Below are 18,289 nucleotides of genomic sequence, written 5' to 3' on the forward strand. Positions count from 1 at the left end.
AACTAAATTTTCGAATTTTTGTTTTGTATTTATTGAAATCGTGTGTTGAAAATATGTCGAAGCATTTAAATAGTCGAAGCAAAGAGCTTGTAGCTTCCCTAATAAACTATTTTGAACGAGAACGTGACAATAAAGATTTTTTATTACCTTTGATTGCAGTCAGAGAAGTAAGTTTGACTGATTAGCACATAACACCACTTTCAAAGTGAGGTAGTTTGCAAAATGGCCGCTAGGTGGCGCAACTGCTATGGAAAATAAGAAAATGTATTTTTTTACAGAATTTTGCCTCTACAGGTTTGTTCACCACATACGACACGGAGTATTGTAACTAAACGACTAGATTTTTAAAAATTGTAAGTTTTGGGTTCGGTGAAGGACTATTAGAGCTACAATTTAAAAATACTTTTACAAGATACAGAGTGTCCCAAATAAATAAAAAATATCAAAGTTGTATTTTTTTAAATAGAACACCCTATATATTATTACATTTTTAGTTTCTACGATTAAAATAAAGGTAAATTTGATTAAGGTCTGTTATACTTAAACCTTACCGTTTTTGAAATATTTCCAATTTTGTGAAATTGCAGTATAAATTTTTAGGCTTCATTTCTCCAAGGGTATCAAAGTTTTTAATACTAAATATTTACTGAAGTTTATTTATTGATGAGTTATTGTGTTGCAATAATAAAAACTTTACTACCTTATACAGAGTGTCTAAAATTTTATTTTAAATAATTACTAACTTAACGGCAATAACTTGTTTAATTTAAATGGAACACCCTATATATTTTATGAGAATCAGATGCACAATTTAATTGTCTATCAAATTGTATTATACCATTTTTTTACCTATCTCTTCAAGTAGAAAATGCATTTTCTTGTAATTTAGAACTCATTTATCAATATCCCCTGACATTACAGATTATTATACTGACATTTTAGACTATGTTTAAAGACGTACCAAATTTTTAAAGAGTACAGATACTAATATTGTCGATATAGTTCGTTTATTTCATTAAAAAATAAAAAAAAAACTGTTTAAATATTTGTTAAAGAGGACCAATTAATATGATTCCAGTATTCAAACTACATTACTGTTTGCATTGATTAATAACAATTGCTCAAAATACTAAAAAACTGAATTATGTATGTGTATTAGACAGTGTGGTAAAAAGTAACACCTTAAAAATGATATTTAATTTTTTGACAAATGCTTATTTATAACAACAGAGACGTTAATTTTCATAACTTATTATTATATTGATTTCTGATTCAAATCCACATTTATTTAGAATAATAATTTATTAACGAACACAATTAAGTATGTAGTTAATTAGTATTTGGGCGGAAATACTGGTGGTATATTTAATTAATGGTATACTCTTTTATAAAGATTTAAATAGTTTTCCTTTTGCATACAAATGGGCTAGTAATATTATCGTTTTACTAAAAACGATAATATTACTAGCCTGTAAATTTTGTACATTTGTTGTTTTAAAAACAATCTAAAATGTCAATATTCCATGGGTATATTAATAAACGAGGTCTAAATTATAAGAAAATGCATTTTCTACGAAAACTTGAAGGAATAGATAAGAAATGGTATAATACAATTTGATAGACACTTAAATTGTGCATCTGATTCTCATAAAATATACAGGTAAAGTAAGTAAAAAGCTAGTAATTATTTAAAATAAATTTTTAGACACTCTGTATAAGGTAGTATAATTTTTATTATTGCAACACAATACCTGATTTATAAATAAACTTCAGTAAATATTTAGTATTAAAAACTTTGATATCCTCGGAGAAATGAAGCCTTAAAATTTATACTGCAATTTCACAAAATTGAAAATATTTCAAAAACGGTAAGGTTTAAGTGTAATAAACCATAATCAAATTTACCTTTATTTTAATCGTAGAAACTAAAAATGTAATAATATACAGGGTGTTCCATTTAAAAAAAAACAACTTTGATATTTTTTATTTATTTGGGACACTCTGTATCTTGTAAAAATATTTTTAAATTGTAGCTCTAACAGTCCTTCAGCGAACCCAAAACTTACAGTTTGTAAAAATCTAATCGTTTAACTACAATATTGCGTGTCGTACATATGTGGTGAACAACCCTGTATAATGGGTACTATAAATAATAGCTTCATGATCTTCAGTAAATTTTGGATTTTTTTTGTTAGAACTATTTTCCCCTATCTGCTAAAATAAAGTGGTGGGAGAAGGTTAGATCTATTTTTATTTAAATGTTAATAACTCCGGACTGGATGATCAGAATCCAACAAACGAGGGCTCGTTTAAAAGAGCGTTTCTTACTCTATATTATACCATAAAAATAATAATAATAAGGTTTTGAACGTAGACGCAAGGGGCGCTTTCTTACAATTTAACAAACATAGGGCGTTTTTTTCAAAAAAAAATAAATACGATAGTATGTGTTATTTTAGCTGATAGTAAAGAGTAGTAAAAGCTTAAAAAATCAGCGAAAACCGTATCTTGATATCTTCTTTCAAACCGAAGATATTAGCAAAAGTATAATAAATACCAAAAAATAAGCCCTTAATTACCGTATTTTTACAATACAGTATCAGTATCCCTCTTGATTAGGCCAATTCTAACAAAAAAATAAGATAGAAACAGTTAGTTTATTTTAAAATCGACGAAATACCAGACTACCATAATACCAGATGTATTAATATCTAATAATTAAGATAATAATAATGAACAAGAAACGATGATTCAGTGAAGTCATGGTAGGCTTTGGAAAAAAGTTTCTTTTGACGTAATAGTATAAACGTCAAATTGTTATTGGATCAACATTTTGATAGCCTTAGCAACGTTTTTTTATCTTTTGATTGCTTTTTCAAAATACCAACAACTTCAACTACTTCAAATAATAAAGGCATTTTGAAAAAGCATTTAAAAGATTAAAAAACGCTGCTAAGACTATCAAAATGTTGATCTAACAACAATTTGACGTTTATACTATTACGCGAAAAGCAACTTTTCTCCAAAGCTTACCATGACTTCACTGAATCATCGTTTCTTGTTCATTATTATTATCTTAATTAGATATTAATACATCTGGTATTATGATATGCTGGTATATCGTCGATTTTAAAATAAACTAACTGTTTCTATCTTATTTTTTTGTTAGAATTGGCCTAATCAAGAGGGCTACTGATACCTACTGATGTGTTGTAAAAATAAGGTAATTAAGGGCTTATTTTTTGATATTTAATATAATTTTGCTAATATCTTCGGTTTGAAAGGAGATATCAAGATGCGGTTCTGACTTTTTAAGCTTTTACTACTCTTTACTATCAGCTAAAATTACATTATATTTACATACTATTGTATTTAATTTTTTTTGAAAAAACGCGCAATGTTTGTTAAAGCGTCTACGTTCAAAAGCTTATTATTATTGTTTATATGGTACAATATAGAGTAAGAAACGCTCTTTTAAACGAGCCCTAGCTTGTTGGATTCCGATCATCAAGTCCAGAGATATTAATATTCAAAAAAAAACAGATCTAACCTTCCCCCACCACTTTATTTTGGTAGATAGGGGAAAATGGCTCTAACAAAAAATATTCAAAATTTACTGAAGATTATGAAGCTGTTACTTATAGTACACCTTATCTAGGCAAAATTGTGTAAAAACTCCATTTTCTTATTTTTTGTTGCAGTTGTGCCCCCCTAGCGGTCGTTCTGCAAACTTGAAAATAATTTCCAGCAATTTTCCATAGCCTCTTTAATCATAAATATTTTTTTCCGCAGCCGTTACGGCTAATACTTTCCGAGATACAGCCGAGAGCTATTCTTAGTGGGACACCCTGTACATCAATAATAAATAAATAACCCCCATAATAACGCTTAGAATAATCTTCATAACGGACTAGTTTTTGCCAATATGTAATAAGTAAAATAAGCTATAAAACAAATAAATCAATTAATTACTAAAATATTAGTTTGTTAAATTAAAAATGAAACGTAAAAATATTTTAAAAATGATATAATTGTTGCGAGCCGGTGTGGACTCGACCTAACCTCACAATATGGCCCGCCCTCGGATGACCTTAACATCGCATAGACACCGCAATGATTCATTCGTTCGAGAAGAATCGAGACCCACTAGAATGGACTCGTACATACGAGAACATTCGAAAACCTTCTCTATGCGCCTAACGATCTTTGGACTATTCTAGATTTCTTTTACCTGTCGGTATAAAAGCCGGCGGCAGTGGCCTAGAGAGGGCAGTTATAAATATACCAGTGCAGTTGACGCGCTAAAACTAAAAATAAATTCTTAGTTATAAATCGTTTGTAAATAGTTCTATAAGTCTTTTATCGTTATTGTTTTTGTTAATTAGTGTTAAATAAATAGTGTTTAAATAAATTGTGACTTTCTATCCACACGGAACCGACGAAAAACGTAACAATTGGTGTCAAGTGTGGCGTGTGTGATAGACTAGAAGAATAAAAAGACTGACCATGGCTCTGAAAAAAATTGTTGAAAGACTTGAAAGTGTCCGAACTGAAATGCATATTGGAAGAGAGAGAGTGCGAGACAGATGGAAAGAAAAGCATTTTGCAAGCTAGACTGAGAGACGTTTTGGTGGAGGAAGGTGAGGATCCTGACACATTTTACTTCGAGCTGGAAGGTGACCTTGACTCGTCATTGAAAAATTTACAAGACAATTTAAACGACAACTTGAACAATTTGAATAGTAAAATGATTAACTTGGAAGAGAATTTGAATGATAAAATGACAGAGAATTCTCAAAAATTAGACGACAACTTGAACAATTTGAATAGTAAAATAACTGACTTGGAAGTTAATTTAGAAGAGAAAATCAGTGATAAAATTAATATTTTGGAAGATAAAATCGCAGAAAATTCTAAAGACATACAGGCCAGCTTTAATAATAAAATACTTAATTTAGAAGAAAAGATAACAGAAAATTCCAGGGAATTAGAAGAAAAGATTATAGAGAATTCTACGGAGCTACAAGACAAAATAACACAAATTGAGGACGATGTAAATAAAAAAATCGAAATTTTAAAACAAGAAATAGAAAAGGCCAATTCACCAAAATGTCAAGAAACATCGGAGGCACCGAAACTAGTCGAAAATAAGTATATCTCAAAGTCAGTTATTAAGCCTCCACAGTTTGACGGAAAAACCGCTTGGGCCAATTATTTTTGCCAGTTTGAGGCCGCTGCGAGCGAACGGATGGACAGTCGCTGAAAAAGGCTACCGCTTTGACTGTCGCACTGCGAGGAGATGCGACTGATATTCTGCAGACATTGTCACCATCGGAACAGGGAGATTATCAGCAATTGGTACGACATTTAGAAATGAGGTACGGCCAAGCTCATTTGGAACATGTCTATCATTCCCAGCTAAAAAATCGCATTCAAAAGTCAAATGAGTCTCTGCAGGAGTTTGAAGCCGACGTAGCCCGCCTCGTTCGCCTTGCGTACCCTGCTATGCCCGAAAATGTTATGGAGCGCTTAAAAGTACAGGCTTTTATTGATGGTTTATGTGACAACGAGACAAGGCAAACACTTCTTTTAGCTCATCCAACGCATTTGGGAGATGCCCTAGCACGTGCCCTGGAATTTGAGGCCGCGAAAGAATGCTCTAGGTCTCTAGGATTTGTACGGGCTGTTGAGGAGAGTTCCGACGATTCCAAAGTGGAAAGGATTGTGCGGAAAGTACTGGATCAGTATATGAGTAAGAAGGGGGGACCGATTCGCTGTTGGAATTGCGGACAGATGGGAAATCGTTGCAAAGAAGAGAAAGAAGTGAAAGTCTTAAGGACGACTGTGGTTGGTGATAGTTGGCAAACCGAAGATCTTGCAAATGACCAAATCAGTGATCCAGAGTTGGGCTTGGTGATTAACTGGAAAAACGCGGACCAGAGACCAACGTGGGAGGAAGTTTGCAGATATTCGCCGAACGTGAAGTCGTACTGGTCCAGTGGAATTCATTGGTAATAGATAACGGATTACTTCGCCGTGTGATTGTGAGACCAGAGGGACAAGAAGAGAGAAGGCAGATCGTCATTCCAAAGAAGAGGGTCCCGGAAGTCTTGGCGGAAGTTCACAATGGAACCAGCGGTGGACATCTTGGTGTTACCAAGACACTTGGCAAGCTGCGTGAACGGTTCTACTGGGTGAACTGCAAAGAAGATGTGAGGGCCTGGTGTAAGAAATGTGACATTTGCGCAGCCATTAATGGGCCACAAAAGCGTGGTAAAGCCCCTATGCGCCAGTACAATGTTGGTAGTCCCTTCGAACGAATAGCGATCGACGTGGCTGGTCCTTTCCCGGAGACGAACGATGGCAACAAATACATTGTGGTAGTAATGGATTACTTCAGCAAATGGGTCGAGGCCTACGCGTTGCCAAATCAAGAAGCGTCCACGATTGCTGATGCCCTTGTTAAAGAATGGATCTGCAGGTTTGGTGTTCCCATGGAGCTTCATTCAGATCAGGGAAGAAACTTTGAGTCCAATCTGTTCCAAGGCGTCTGTGAAGTCCTGAACATCCGCAAGACCAGGACGACTGCTCTACATCCACAATCCGATGGGATGGTTGAACGCATGAACAGAACTATCAACCGTTATCTGGCCAAAGTAGTCTCTGACCACCAAAGAGACTGGGACAAATTTCTTCACCTGTTCCTGTTGGCCTACCGTTCATCCGTCCAAGAATCTACAGGGCAAACTCCAGCCAGCATCGTTATGGGACGGGAAGTGCGCCTACCCTGTGATCTGAAATTTGGTTGCCGACCGGGAGAAGAAGTCGCCGGAGAAGATTATGTCCACACACTACGTCAAAGGATGGACGACATTCATCAGAGAGTCCGCCTAAATATTCAAAGTGCTAGTGACCGAATGAAGGAACACTACGACATTCAAGCTGAGCATGGAGGATACCAACCAGGGAAGTTGGTGTGGCTATATAACCCGCAGAGACGTCGTGGGTTATCTCCGAAGCTACAATCCTCGTGGGAAGGGCCATACGAAGTCATGGATAGAATTAATGACGTCGTATACCGTATCAGAAAATTGCCAAAAGGAAAACCGAGGGTAGTCCATTTCAACCGTTTGAGCCCCTACCAAGGCGAAATAGAAGATCGTGCTGGGACCGTGAGAACCTGCAGCTTTGATCCCCCTGATTCGGAGATGTCCTTTGACGATTTCATGGCCCGATACAACAGCAGTGAGAAGGCTCGCTATGGTGTAACCAAAGAAGATCAACGAGACCTCTTTTCCGTGCCTCCTGATTATTCGCTCGCTCATTGTGTGGCTCGAGATTTGCGGATGTCCAGAGGAATCGCTGCGACGTTCAATGAGAAGTTTGGGCGTGTCGGAGAACTACGCCGACAGGATCCAGAGGTTGGAAGCGTCTTGAGGCTAACCGACAATGCACATGGTCAAGCAAGGCACATCTTCTACCTGGTCACCAAGGAATGGTCCCCGAGTAAGCCGACTTATCTCAATCTATGGAAGACCCTGATTGAACTGAGAGAAGCCCTGCTAAACAACAACATTGCACGATTAGCCATTCCGAAGCTGGCGTGTGGACTCGATGGTTTGAGTTGGCGTACAATCCGGAACATGATTGAAGTCTTGTTCAGATTTACGGGAATCGAGATCCTCGTTTGCTGCTACAACCCAAAGCTGAGATCGGGAGAGAAAACTGTAGACTGCTATTTCTACCAGACTTCGCAATGTACCAGGGGCCAGCTTTGCAAATACCTTCATTCACCGTATAATCTCGGGACGAGCATGTGCCCTAAGAAGGGGCAGTGTTGCGAGCCGGTGTGGACTCGACCTAACCTCACAATATGGCCCGCCCTCGGATGACCTTAACATCGCATAGACACCGCAATGATTCATTCGTTCGAGAAGAATCGAGACCCACTAGAATGGACTCGTACATACGAGAACATTCGAAAACCTTCTCTATGCGCCTAACGATCTTTGGACTATTCTAGATTTCTTTTACCTGTCGGTATAAAAGCCGGCGGCAGTGGCCTAGAGAGGACAGTTATAAATATACCAGTGCAGTTGACGCGCTAAAACTAAAAATAAATTCTTAGTTATAAATCGTTTGTAAATAGTTCTATAAGTCTTTTATCGTTATTGTTTTTGTTAATTAGTGTTAAATAAATAGTGTTTAAATAAATTGTGACTTTCTATCCACACGGAACCGACGAAAAACGTAACATAATAAATAAATTATTTGTCACTTTTAAATTGAAATTCATCTCATAAATCCATCACAATCTGGCAGCGCTGTCGCCATCGCTTGTCACTCAAAGTTGATCACGTGCATCGGAAATTGTTTTGCGATTACCATAGATGACAAATGTACAGTCGTGTCTATACCGCGTGCGTCTCAAAAGTGGCACACCCTTATAACTTCTTTATTTTTTTAGATAAAAAACGAGATTTGGTATGCTATTATATGATATGACATAAATTAGGATTGATTACTACAACTCTTTTAAATGGCACCCTCGGTATATTTTTTACTTTATTCGATAGAAAATGACACTCTGAATAGAATGACGTATCACATGTCAACTTTCGAACTTACCTCACGTTCGGATTGCCGCCATTTTGTAAAATCAGTGACGTCACTTTGAGTGAGAAATCGTGGGATTCGCAGCCTATCACCAAGTGGAATGGCGAGATACCCTTTTTCGACAGAACAAGGTTAGGATCCGCTCCTTTCTCTGTCAAAAGAGATTTGACAGACCTGGAAACAAATAAACATATAAGTTAAATGCACCAAACATTCCCCTTTAGAATATTTTCTGTAATGGAAATGACTGGAAGTAAAATCACTGTGCGAACAAACACTAGAGGCACTGCTAGTCATTAATTTTTCTCAGGAGAATGATTTAATCGATGACAGTTTTATCGAGGTCAATCTCTAGACGTAACTTACTATAAATTGATATAAAACTTGTCAAAAAATAACACTAATTATAAAAAATACACACTTTTTAAAATAATTTTTGCCAAGTAAATGAGGTCTAGGGCTTCACCTAGCCAAGATTATCATCGACACAGTTTTTTTTTCGATGTGTAGTACCATATGATCGAAAAAAAAACTGTGTCAGCGATGGCTACGAAATAAAGATCGATGTCATTTTATATGTAAAATTATATGGGAAATGTCATCGATCGTCATTTCCAAGCCAATGGACGAAGCATTTTTTTCGAGAATGGAATTTTCTCAAACATTAATTGCATCAAAAAGTTTTATGATTGTGCTTTTCATGATGTGGAATTTTTCAGAAAGCTGCATCACGGTGAAATAGTAAATACGTTTCCTCTGGGTCAAGCAATTTTAATGATCTTCCTACTTCATTGCATAGTCCAGAAGATGTGAACACATATTTCTTGAGCGTATTTAACAAAACTAATGCTTGTATTAATAAAACCACATTCTATAGGAACAATAAGTACCGAGTGGGATTAAGTTTTGGTTTCTCAATGGAGTCTCCCGAAGCAATTCTTAGGTATATATACAAAATAAAATCTAATGCTGCAGGTTGTGATGATCTCACTCTACACATGTTTAAACTCAGTTTGCCTGCGACCTTGTATCCTCTTACTCATATTATTAATTGTTGCCTGGAAATAGGGTATTTCCCCAAATGCTGGAAGGAGTCTATTGTTTACCCAATACCGAAAATGAAAAACCCTGGTAATGTTACCGATCTGCGGCCCATAAGTTTGTTGCCTGTCATGTCCAAGGTACTGGAGAGAGCAGTGTATGCTCAGATTAACAACTTTCTTTTAAGAAATAAACTTTATCCAGTTCATCAATCGGGATTTCGTGAAATGCATAGTACAACTACAGCCATGTTGAACTTGGCAGATAACATTTCCAGGGCTCTTGATAGGGGTATGGCTGTTCTGTCCATTTCTTTGGATTACTCCAGGGCGTTCGACGTATTGGACCATGATCTTCTGTGTGCTAAGTTGTATTATTTGGGTTTTGACGAGCTGCCTCAAAATTTCCTTGGAGAGTATCTTGCTGATAGAACGCAGAGAGTAAGGTTAAATGGTGGTTTGTCATCCGCCGGCAGAATAATATCGGGTGTCCCACATAGCTCCATTCTAGGACCACTACTATTTCTGATATATACCTTCGACATTTTTGATAGTGTCTCTAATTCCCACGTACAATCATACGCCGATGACACGCAGCTTCTTCATTATTTTGATCCAGTAAATTCTGATACAGCTTCTCTTCTATTGAACCTAGATTTGGAGTCTATTTTAAAATATTCTACTGAACACAATTTGAAAACAAATGCCAATAAAACTGAAGTTCTTGTGTTTTGTTCAGAGAAGAAAAGAGCAACTTTACAGCGAAGCATAACACTAAAATTAGCTAATAAAAATCTACGCTACTCAGCTTCCGCTAGGAACTTGGGACTATATATTGACACGCATCTTAGGTTTGAAGAACATATAAAGAAACTTTTGCAAACAACTTACACTAGAGTTAAAATATTATATTCCAATAGATATATTTTAAACTTTAGGATGCGAAAAAAACTGTGTGAATCCCTGGTACTGTCTGTTTTCAACTATGCTAATATTATTTTTTATCCATGTTTGGATCTAGTTTCTAAAAACAGATTGCAGTATGTACAAAACGTTTGCTGTCGCTTCATTTTTGGTCTGAGGAAGTACGATCATATCTCTGCTCGTATTAATGAATTAAAGTGGCTTAAGATTTCAAACACTGTCAGGTGCATTTCGTCATGTTTCTGTTTAAAGTTCTTAGCACATCCACCCCTATATATCTGAGTGAAAAACTTATTCCTCGTAATGTCATGCATAATTGTAATATAAGACACCATAATCAACTGACCATGCCTCAACATAGATCCGCCCTTTTTCAAAGAAGTTTTACCTATATGGCCGTCACTAGTTACAATTCCCTTGATAATGATTTCAAACAATGTAACTTTGGTCAATTGCGAAAAAAATATAAAATGTTTCTTTTGTCTTCACAGGAATGATGATGGTTTTGTATTTTTTGTTTATTTTTTAAAATTATTTATTATGCCATGTGTATAAGAATTAACTATGCATATTTTTTAATTTGTTAGTTTATAGAACATATTTTTTTGTCTTTTTTGTCTTTTGAACATATTTTTCAATAAATACCTTATGGCGGCTATGGGTGGTTAAATGTAAGAATAACTTTTTTTGTTAAATTTCGCCACCCTTGTTGCATGATGTGTAATAATATATGTAATGTTACACATCTTTCTTTCTTCAATAAAGACGATTATTATTATTATTATTATCTTTTCTTTTCTTTTTAATCTCAACATTTCATGTCGGGCGATATATAAGCAGAGGAAGAATTCACTTCATCCTGTCTATATTGATAGGAACTTACGAACTAGATGGCAGGTTTGTAAAATTACGGCCTTTTGCATGGGATAACGTAAGCCTTTTTGTAGTTCCAATTTAGCCAAGTTAGGTAAAGATTGGTGGTACAAACTCCTTCGGTGGAGATTATGAGGGGCACAATACTGACTTTGTTTAGGTTCCAAATGCGTTTTACCTCTATAGCTAGGTTAGTATACTTTCTACATTTCTCTTGTTCTGTTTTGAATATATTGTGCGTGAGTGGAATTCCGATGTCAATAATCCGTGCTACTTTTTCAGATTTATTGATAAGCAAGATGTCCGGACGGTTGTAATCCACAGTTTTATCAGTTATGATTGGTCGGTCCCAGTATAACAGATGTTGGTCGGATTCCAAAACTGCATCAGGTGTATATTTATAATATGGCAGTGACGATTTTATTAGTTTGCACCTTAATGCTAAGCGCGAATGTATAATCTTAGCCACTTGGTTATGTCGACAGAGGTAATCGGTGTCTGCAAGGGCGGAGCACGCACCAGTAATATGTTCGATGGTGTCACCCGGTTTAGCACATTTTCGACATACATCAATGGTGTCCGTCTTCAGGATGTGCTTTTCATAATTTCTGGTTCTCATGATCCTGTCTTGGATTGCCAGTATGAAACCCTCTGTCTCAGGGTGTAGATTACCATACTTTAAGAAAGATATTGATGTTGACTTATCAATGTGAGCAGCAGCTAGTTGTAAGGGATATTTTCCATGTAATATCTTCTCTTTCCAATTATTTATTCGACTTGAATGTGATTCTATTTGAAATTCAAGTTGTGGGGAAGCTAGATTGAGAGGTGTATATGCTTGGTCATGTTCGACTACTGTTTGGATATTTGGGTGAGTGTGTTGTAAAAAGTATTCTCTCATTTTACGTTCTTGTGATTTGCAAAGAGATTTAATGTTGAGCAGTCCACGTCCACCCTCGCTGCGTGGTATGTACAGTCGTTGGATGGATGAATTGGGATGTAAGCAGCGGAATTTTGTAAGCGTTCTTCGTGTTGTTCTATCTAGTTCGTCTAGATCGGTGTCAGACCATTTTAGAATTCCGAAGGAGTATGAGAGTGTTGGAATTGCCCAGCAATTAATGGCCCTTGTCAGGTTCTTGGAGTTTAATTTTGTGTTTAGCAATTTAGTGAGACGGCTTTTATACTTTTCCATGGCCTCTTTCTTAAGATTTGTATGGGGGATTCCAAGATTTTGTTGTATGCCAAGGTATTTGTAGGTATCGTCAGGTTCGAGACAAGGTATATTCATAAAATTTTCCTCGGTTTGACGTGGTGAAGACGTGTCCTTTCTTTATTTCTATTGTAGCACATTTATCTAGACCAAAATTCATCTTTATATCGTCACTAAATTGTTGTGTCACTGTTAGTAGAACCTCAAGCTGTTGTTTAGACTCGGCGTATAGTTTAAGGTCATCCACGTAGAGCAAGTGACTATATTTAGTTCGGTCTCTCATCTTTATCCTGAAACCAGCATTAGTTTATTATTATTATTATTAATATATAAAATAAAATATCCCAAAAAGTAGATTAGGAATGTATTCACACTTTTTGTAATGAGTTGTGATTAATTCCATCAGGCTTTAATATTGTATAAAAAATATAAGAGATAAAAAAAGAGAAATAGTATAATTATCTAATTAATATATAAGTGATTTTTGCATACCTTTCCTATATGTCCAGCAGTTCACTGACCTGAAAATGTATGTGTTTATGTTTAAATAATTGCAAATCTAGTATTTTTATCACCGCTTTTAACAAATGTTATCAAAATGTGAGTATTAATAACACACATTAATTAAATAGTAGTAGAAAAAGACCTTTAATTGTTTCTATGATAGCGAACTCGCGGTTTACTATATAAACAAATTTAATGTTAATGAGCACCGCAAACATAGTAATTAAATAATTATTATAAGAAATTAAACCACAAAATGTTTTCAAATACATTTTACCTGTTGGACATTAGACACCTTGTTGTAACCCTACATTTAATATAACGGTAATTTTTTTCGTCAAATTTAAAGTATTATATTTTTTATATTTTGAACCTACGTTTTTAGCCCTATTTTTATGATTTTCTTGGTTGTTTTTTACCTTAACTTTAAAACACCCTGTGCAATAATTTCGCAAGTAAGCTTTCCTAAAATATTATTTTTCTGTCAGAACCATGTATCCTGGGCATTTTGTTTTTTGTCTCATGTAAACAAATGCATTAATTTTTAAGAGCTAAATGAACTTGCCACCAACAATTTGCAATTTTTTTCAATTACTAGCGTGTACCAGCGACTTCGTTCGCGTCGAATTAATCATATGTAATGGTGATGATAAAGCAAAGCAAGAATTTCCATTAACATACAAACTGGATAAAATTTTCTCACATTTATGTCAGCATGAGAAAAGACAATATGGCGATATTTTTATATATTTGGTAATATTTGAGGGTTACTTTCATCTCATTGGAATTTGACTTTTGAAAAATCCGTTTGCCAAAAATAAGCTTTTTACGTCAAGCAGTTTAAGCAGAATCGTGGTTAAGAAATTACTCAACTTTTTGAAACACCCTGTATGATTTTTTAAAAAATTTCAAAATATGTAAAAAAACCAAATAAATTATGCTTGTCCAAGCGTTTTCTCGAAAGACTAACCGTAATATATGAGGGGCGTTTTCACCCTCTTGGAATTTGAGATTCGGGAAACCCCTCCTTATCGAACCTCTACACCCCACAGTCAATCCGTTTGCCTAAAATCAGCTTTAAACGTCAAGCAGTTTAAGCAGAATCGTGATTACTCAATGGTCATATTTTATGAAACACCCTGTATAAATTTATAAAAAATCTCAAAATATGGCATAGAATGCTATAGAACAACAAAATAAAATATACGAGTTTAAAAGTTTTTCCGAAAAACTCATCGGTTTTTAAATAAAAAATATTTTAATATTTGAGGGATAGTTTCACCTCCTAAGAATTCGAGTTTCGAAAAATCCCTTCTTATCGAACCTCTACACCCTAAAGTCAATCCGTTTTCCAAAAATCAGTTTTTTACGTCAAGCGCTTTAAGCAGGATCGTGATTAATCAATGACCAGATTTTTCGAAACACCCTGTATACATTTTTAAAAAATCTTAAAATATGTAAAAAACAAAATAAAATATACGTGTCTAAGCGTTTTTTCGGAAACTTGACCGTTTTTTAAATAAAAAATATTGTAATATTTGAGGGGTGGTTTCACCCTCTTGGAACTGGAATTTCGAAAAATCCCTTCTTATCGAACCTCTACACACTGGAATCAACCTGTATGCCAAAATTGAGCTTCTTACGTTGAGTGGTTTGAGCAGGATCGTAATTAATGAGTATGTCAGTCACTTAAGGATTTTATATATTAGTATAGATCGTTTCTTTCTCATGTTATTTTTCATTATGAGGTAGCTTTGGTGATTATTGTCATAATGTCATATTACGCTGCATTGGATACCCCTTGGCTGTTACAACTGCCTGTGGACGTCCGTTCATACTGTCTATGAGGTAATACACCTATATCATATTGCGTTATGTTTAAACAATCTTCTTTAAGGACCAAGCGAAGTTCATTTAAAAAAGCTGGTGCCGCTCCATGACCTCTAACCCTCCTGCCAAGCATTTCCCAAATGTGTTCTATAGGGTTCAGATCTGTCGAAGATTCTGGACAGTTCATAGTGCTATATAATTCACAATAATTACCAAAATTATTATTTATTTTATTATAAAAAAATAAATAAAAAAAAACGTTTTTTATTTTTTTTTAAATTATTATTTATTTATTTTTTTTATTTTATTTTTTCAATATGACGAGACCTCGTCATATTGAAAAATATACTCAAAAAGAAATGATAATACTTGAAAAAATTGCAAATTGTTGGTAGCAAGATAATTTCGCTCTCAAAAATTAACCAAAGATCTATTGACATGATCCAAAAAAACGATTTTAATCGAAAATGTTTTTTTTTTCAAATTTATTTATAAGTTGGTTTATGTTGTTTGGTGTAGTTTTTAAGTTTCTTATACTTTTCGTTTTTCCTTCACTTGTGTTGATTTGTGTTGATTAGGCTTCAATCCCGGTCTTGAAAATATCATGACTTTCCGGTTCTTTTGAGCCATCAAAGAACAGGGACTAGAAATAAAAATTCCCGGTTCTTTCGGTACCAGCTTCAGCATTTGCCATAAAATAGCGAGCAATTTACAAAACCATATCTATACTAATATATAAAATCCTTAAGTGACTGACATACTGATTAATCACGATCCTGCTCAAAGCAATCAACGTAAGAAGCTCAATTTTGGCATACAGGTTGATTCTAGGGTGTAGAGGTTCGATAAAGATTTTTCGAAATTCCAGTTCCAAGAGGGTGAAACCAACCCTCAAATATTACAATATTTTTTATTTAAAAAACGGACAAGTTTCCGAAAAAACGCTTAAAAACGTATATTTTATTTTGTTTTTTTACATATTTTAAGATTTTTTAAAAATGTATACAGGGTGTTTCGAAAAATCTGCTCATTGATTAATCACGATCCTGCTTAAAGCGCTCGACGTAAAAAGCTGATTTTTGAAAAACAGATTGTCTTTAGGGTGTAGAGGTTCGATAAGAAGGGATTTTTCGAAACTCGAATTCTAAGGGGGTGAAACTATCCCTCAAATATTAAAATATTTTTTTATTTAAAAACCGGTGAGTTTTTCGGAAAAACTCTTAAACACGTATATTTTATTTTGTTGTTTTACATATTTTAAGATTTTTTATACATTTATACAGGATGTTTCATAAAATATGACCATTAAGTAATCACGATTCTGCTTAAACTGCTTGACGTTTAAAGCTGATTTTTGGTAAACGGATTGACTGTGGGGTGTAGAGGTTCGATAAGGAGGGGTTTCTCGAATCTCAAATTCCAAGAGGGTGAAAACGCACCTCAAATATTACAATATTTGTTATTTAAAAAACGTTTAGTCTTTCGGGAAAACGTTTGGACAAGCATAATTTATTTGGTTTTTTTACTTATTTTAAAATTTTTTAAAAAATCATACAGGGTGTTCCAAAAAGTTGGGTAATTTCTTAACCACGATTCTGCTTAAACTGCTTGTCGTAAAAAGCTTATTTTTGGCAAACGGATTTTTCGATAGTCAAATTCCAACGAGATGAAACTACCCCTCAAATATTACCAAGTTATATAATAATATCGCCATATTGTTTTTTCTCATGCTGACATAAATGTGAGAAAATCTTATCCAGTTTGTATGTTAATGGAAATTCTTACTTTGCTTTATCATCACCATTACAAATGATTAATTCGACGCGAACGAAGTCGCTGGTACACGCTAGTAAATTATATGTATATCACTGTAATCACAAAACTTCAATCTATTTCCGTATTGTAACGGAATTTTAAATTGTCTTTATTTTCGAGAATATTTAGTCCAAACATAAGAAATATTTTGGTGATGCTTGACCATCAAGATCTTAAAAATAAAGAAGTTGTCTAAAAATGTGCTACAATACGAATATAGTATAATCCCTTATCTTTAATTTCCTTTTTCATTTGTTTAAAAATACCTAGCCTGTTTTACATAAAACGTTAAATGCCGAAAGCTCATTTTGCGACTTTTTCGGACGAGCCTGAAATTGACTCTTAATTCCCTTACCGTCACTTGGTATCACCCATTTTAAAAAATAATATAATTCTATAAATATATATTTTTTTAATATCTAGTTTAAGAAATCAAATTAATATTTTCTTATGAGATTAAAGATCATCATCAACAAACAGACACATGCAGAGTTTTTCTTATTTTTTTGTCCTTTCCTTACGTAAATGCGCGGATAATTTTACTTTGACTCCAAGAAGATTTTTATATACTTGCTGGCAGACACAGAATTGATAAGTTCATTTATCTGGCTGTAGTTTACTACGTGTTTATGCTTCGTTGAGACGATAAACTCGTATTGAATATATGTACAGAGATTTATTAATCTTTCATTAATCACATAAAAGAGAATGTCCTTGTGTTAATCTTGGTATTACGTTATAATTGTACATTGTATTACATTTCACTGCAATACTGCAATATAACGATATTCTCGAGTAGAGGAGCACTATTAGATAATAATTTAAAAATAAAACACTTTTTTTAGAAAGCCATGCTTTTGAAGCAGTATTAAAGGCCATAGTATGCCGGAAATTCTACAACCTGTAAGGTCTATTGTGTTTGGGTATGTCCCAAGGGTGCCGACTACGTGGGTCCTCGTGTGCTCATAAGCATCAAAACTAGTCAGTTTTGCAACTTTCAGCGACACTTATCTCATTCACCGCAATGCAAGACGTCCCTCAAATACTGTAGACTGTCCTTTGGCGCATTTTTGATGCGCATCATACTGTGGTAGTAGTGTATTTTGAAGCAATCAATTTCAATAGTTCTAAGTAATACCTCGTTCATTCTTAAGTAGTTAAATCAATCATATTTCCCATCCAAGCGGTACTTAAAGAGACTAATAGAAAGAGCCTCACAAAAGTACAGCGATAAGCAGCTCTAGGTACAACTGGAGGAAGGAACAACGCAGCGCAAGCTACGCTAGAAGTAATTCTGGACTTGCATTCAATCGACTGGCTCGTGAAGGATCTGGCCGCTAAGGGTGTCCTAAAATTAAGGAAATCCCATCTATGGAACCAGACCAACTACGGTCACTCGAAGATATTGCCATCAGTGATAGGGAGAATTATGGCGAACCTGAGTCCACATCTGCTAGACCAGAAAACGGACAATATG

General features: G+C 34.7%; 1 protein-coding gene across 1 annotated transcript in view; it reads right to left on the reverse strand.

Moving 5' to 3' along the window:
* Positions 1 to 18,289, reverse strand: part of LOC115876498 (ankyrin repeat and LEM domain-containing protein 1-like) — a 60,542-nt gene that overhangs the window by 34,385 nt on the left and 7,868 nt on the right. The window contains exon 2 of the mRNA XM_030892296.1: positions 8,629 to 8,790. Within this exon, the coding sequence (XP_030748156.1) occupies positions 8,629 to 8,790 (162 nt within the window). The remainder of the gene's footprint in view (positions 1 to 8,628; positions 8,791 to 18,289) is intronic.

The sequence above is a fragment of the Sitophilus oryzae genome, unplaced genomic scaffold (genome assembly GCF_002938485.1).
Source record: "Sitophilus oryzae breed Bouriz unplaced genomic scaffold, Soryzae_2.0 scaffold_1436_pilon_pilon, whole genome shotgun sequence".
NCBI classification, from domain to species: Eukaryota; Metazoa; Arthropoda; class Insecta; order Coleoptera; family Curculionidae; genus Sitophilus; species Sitophilus oryzae.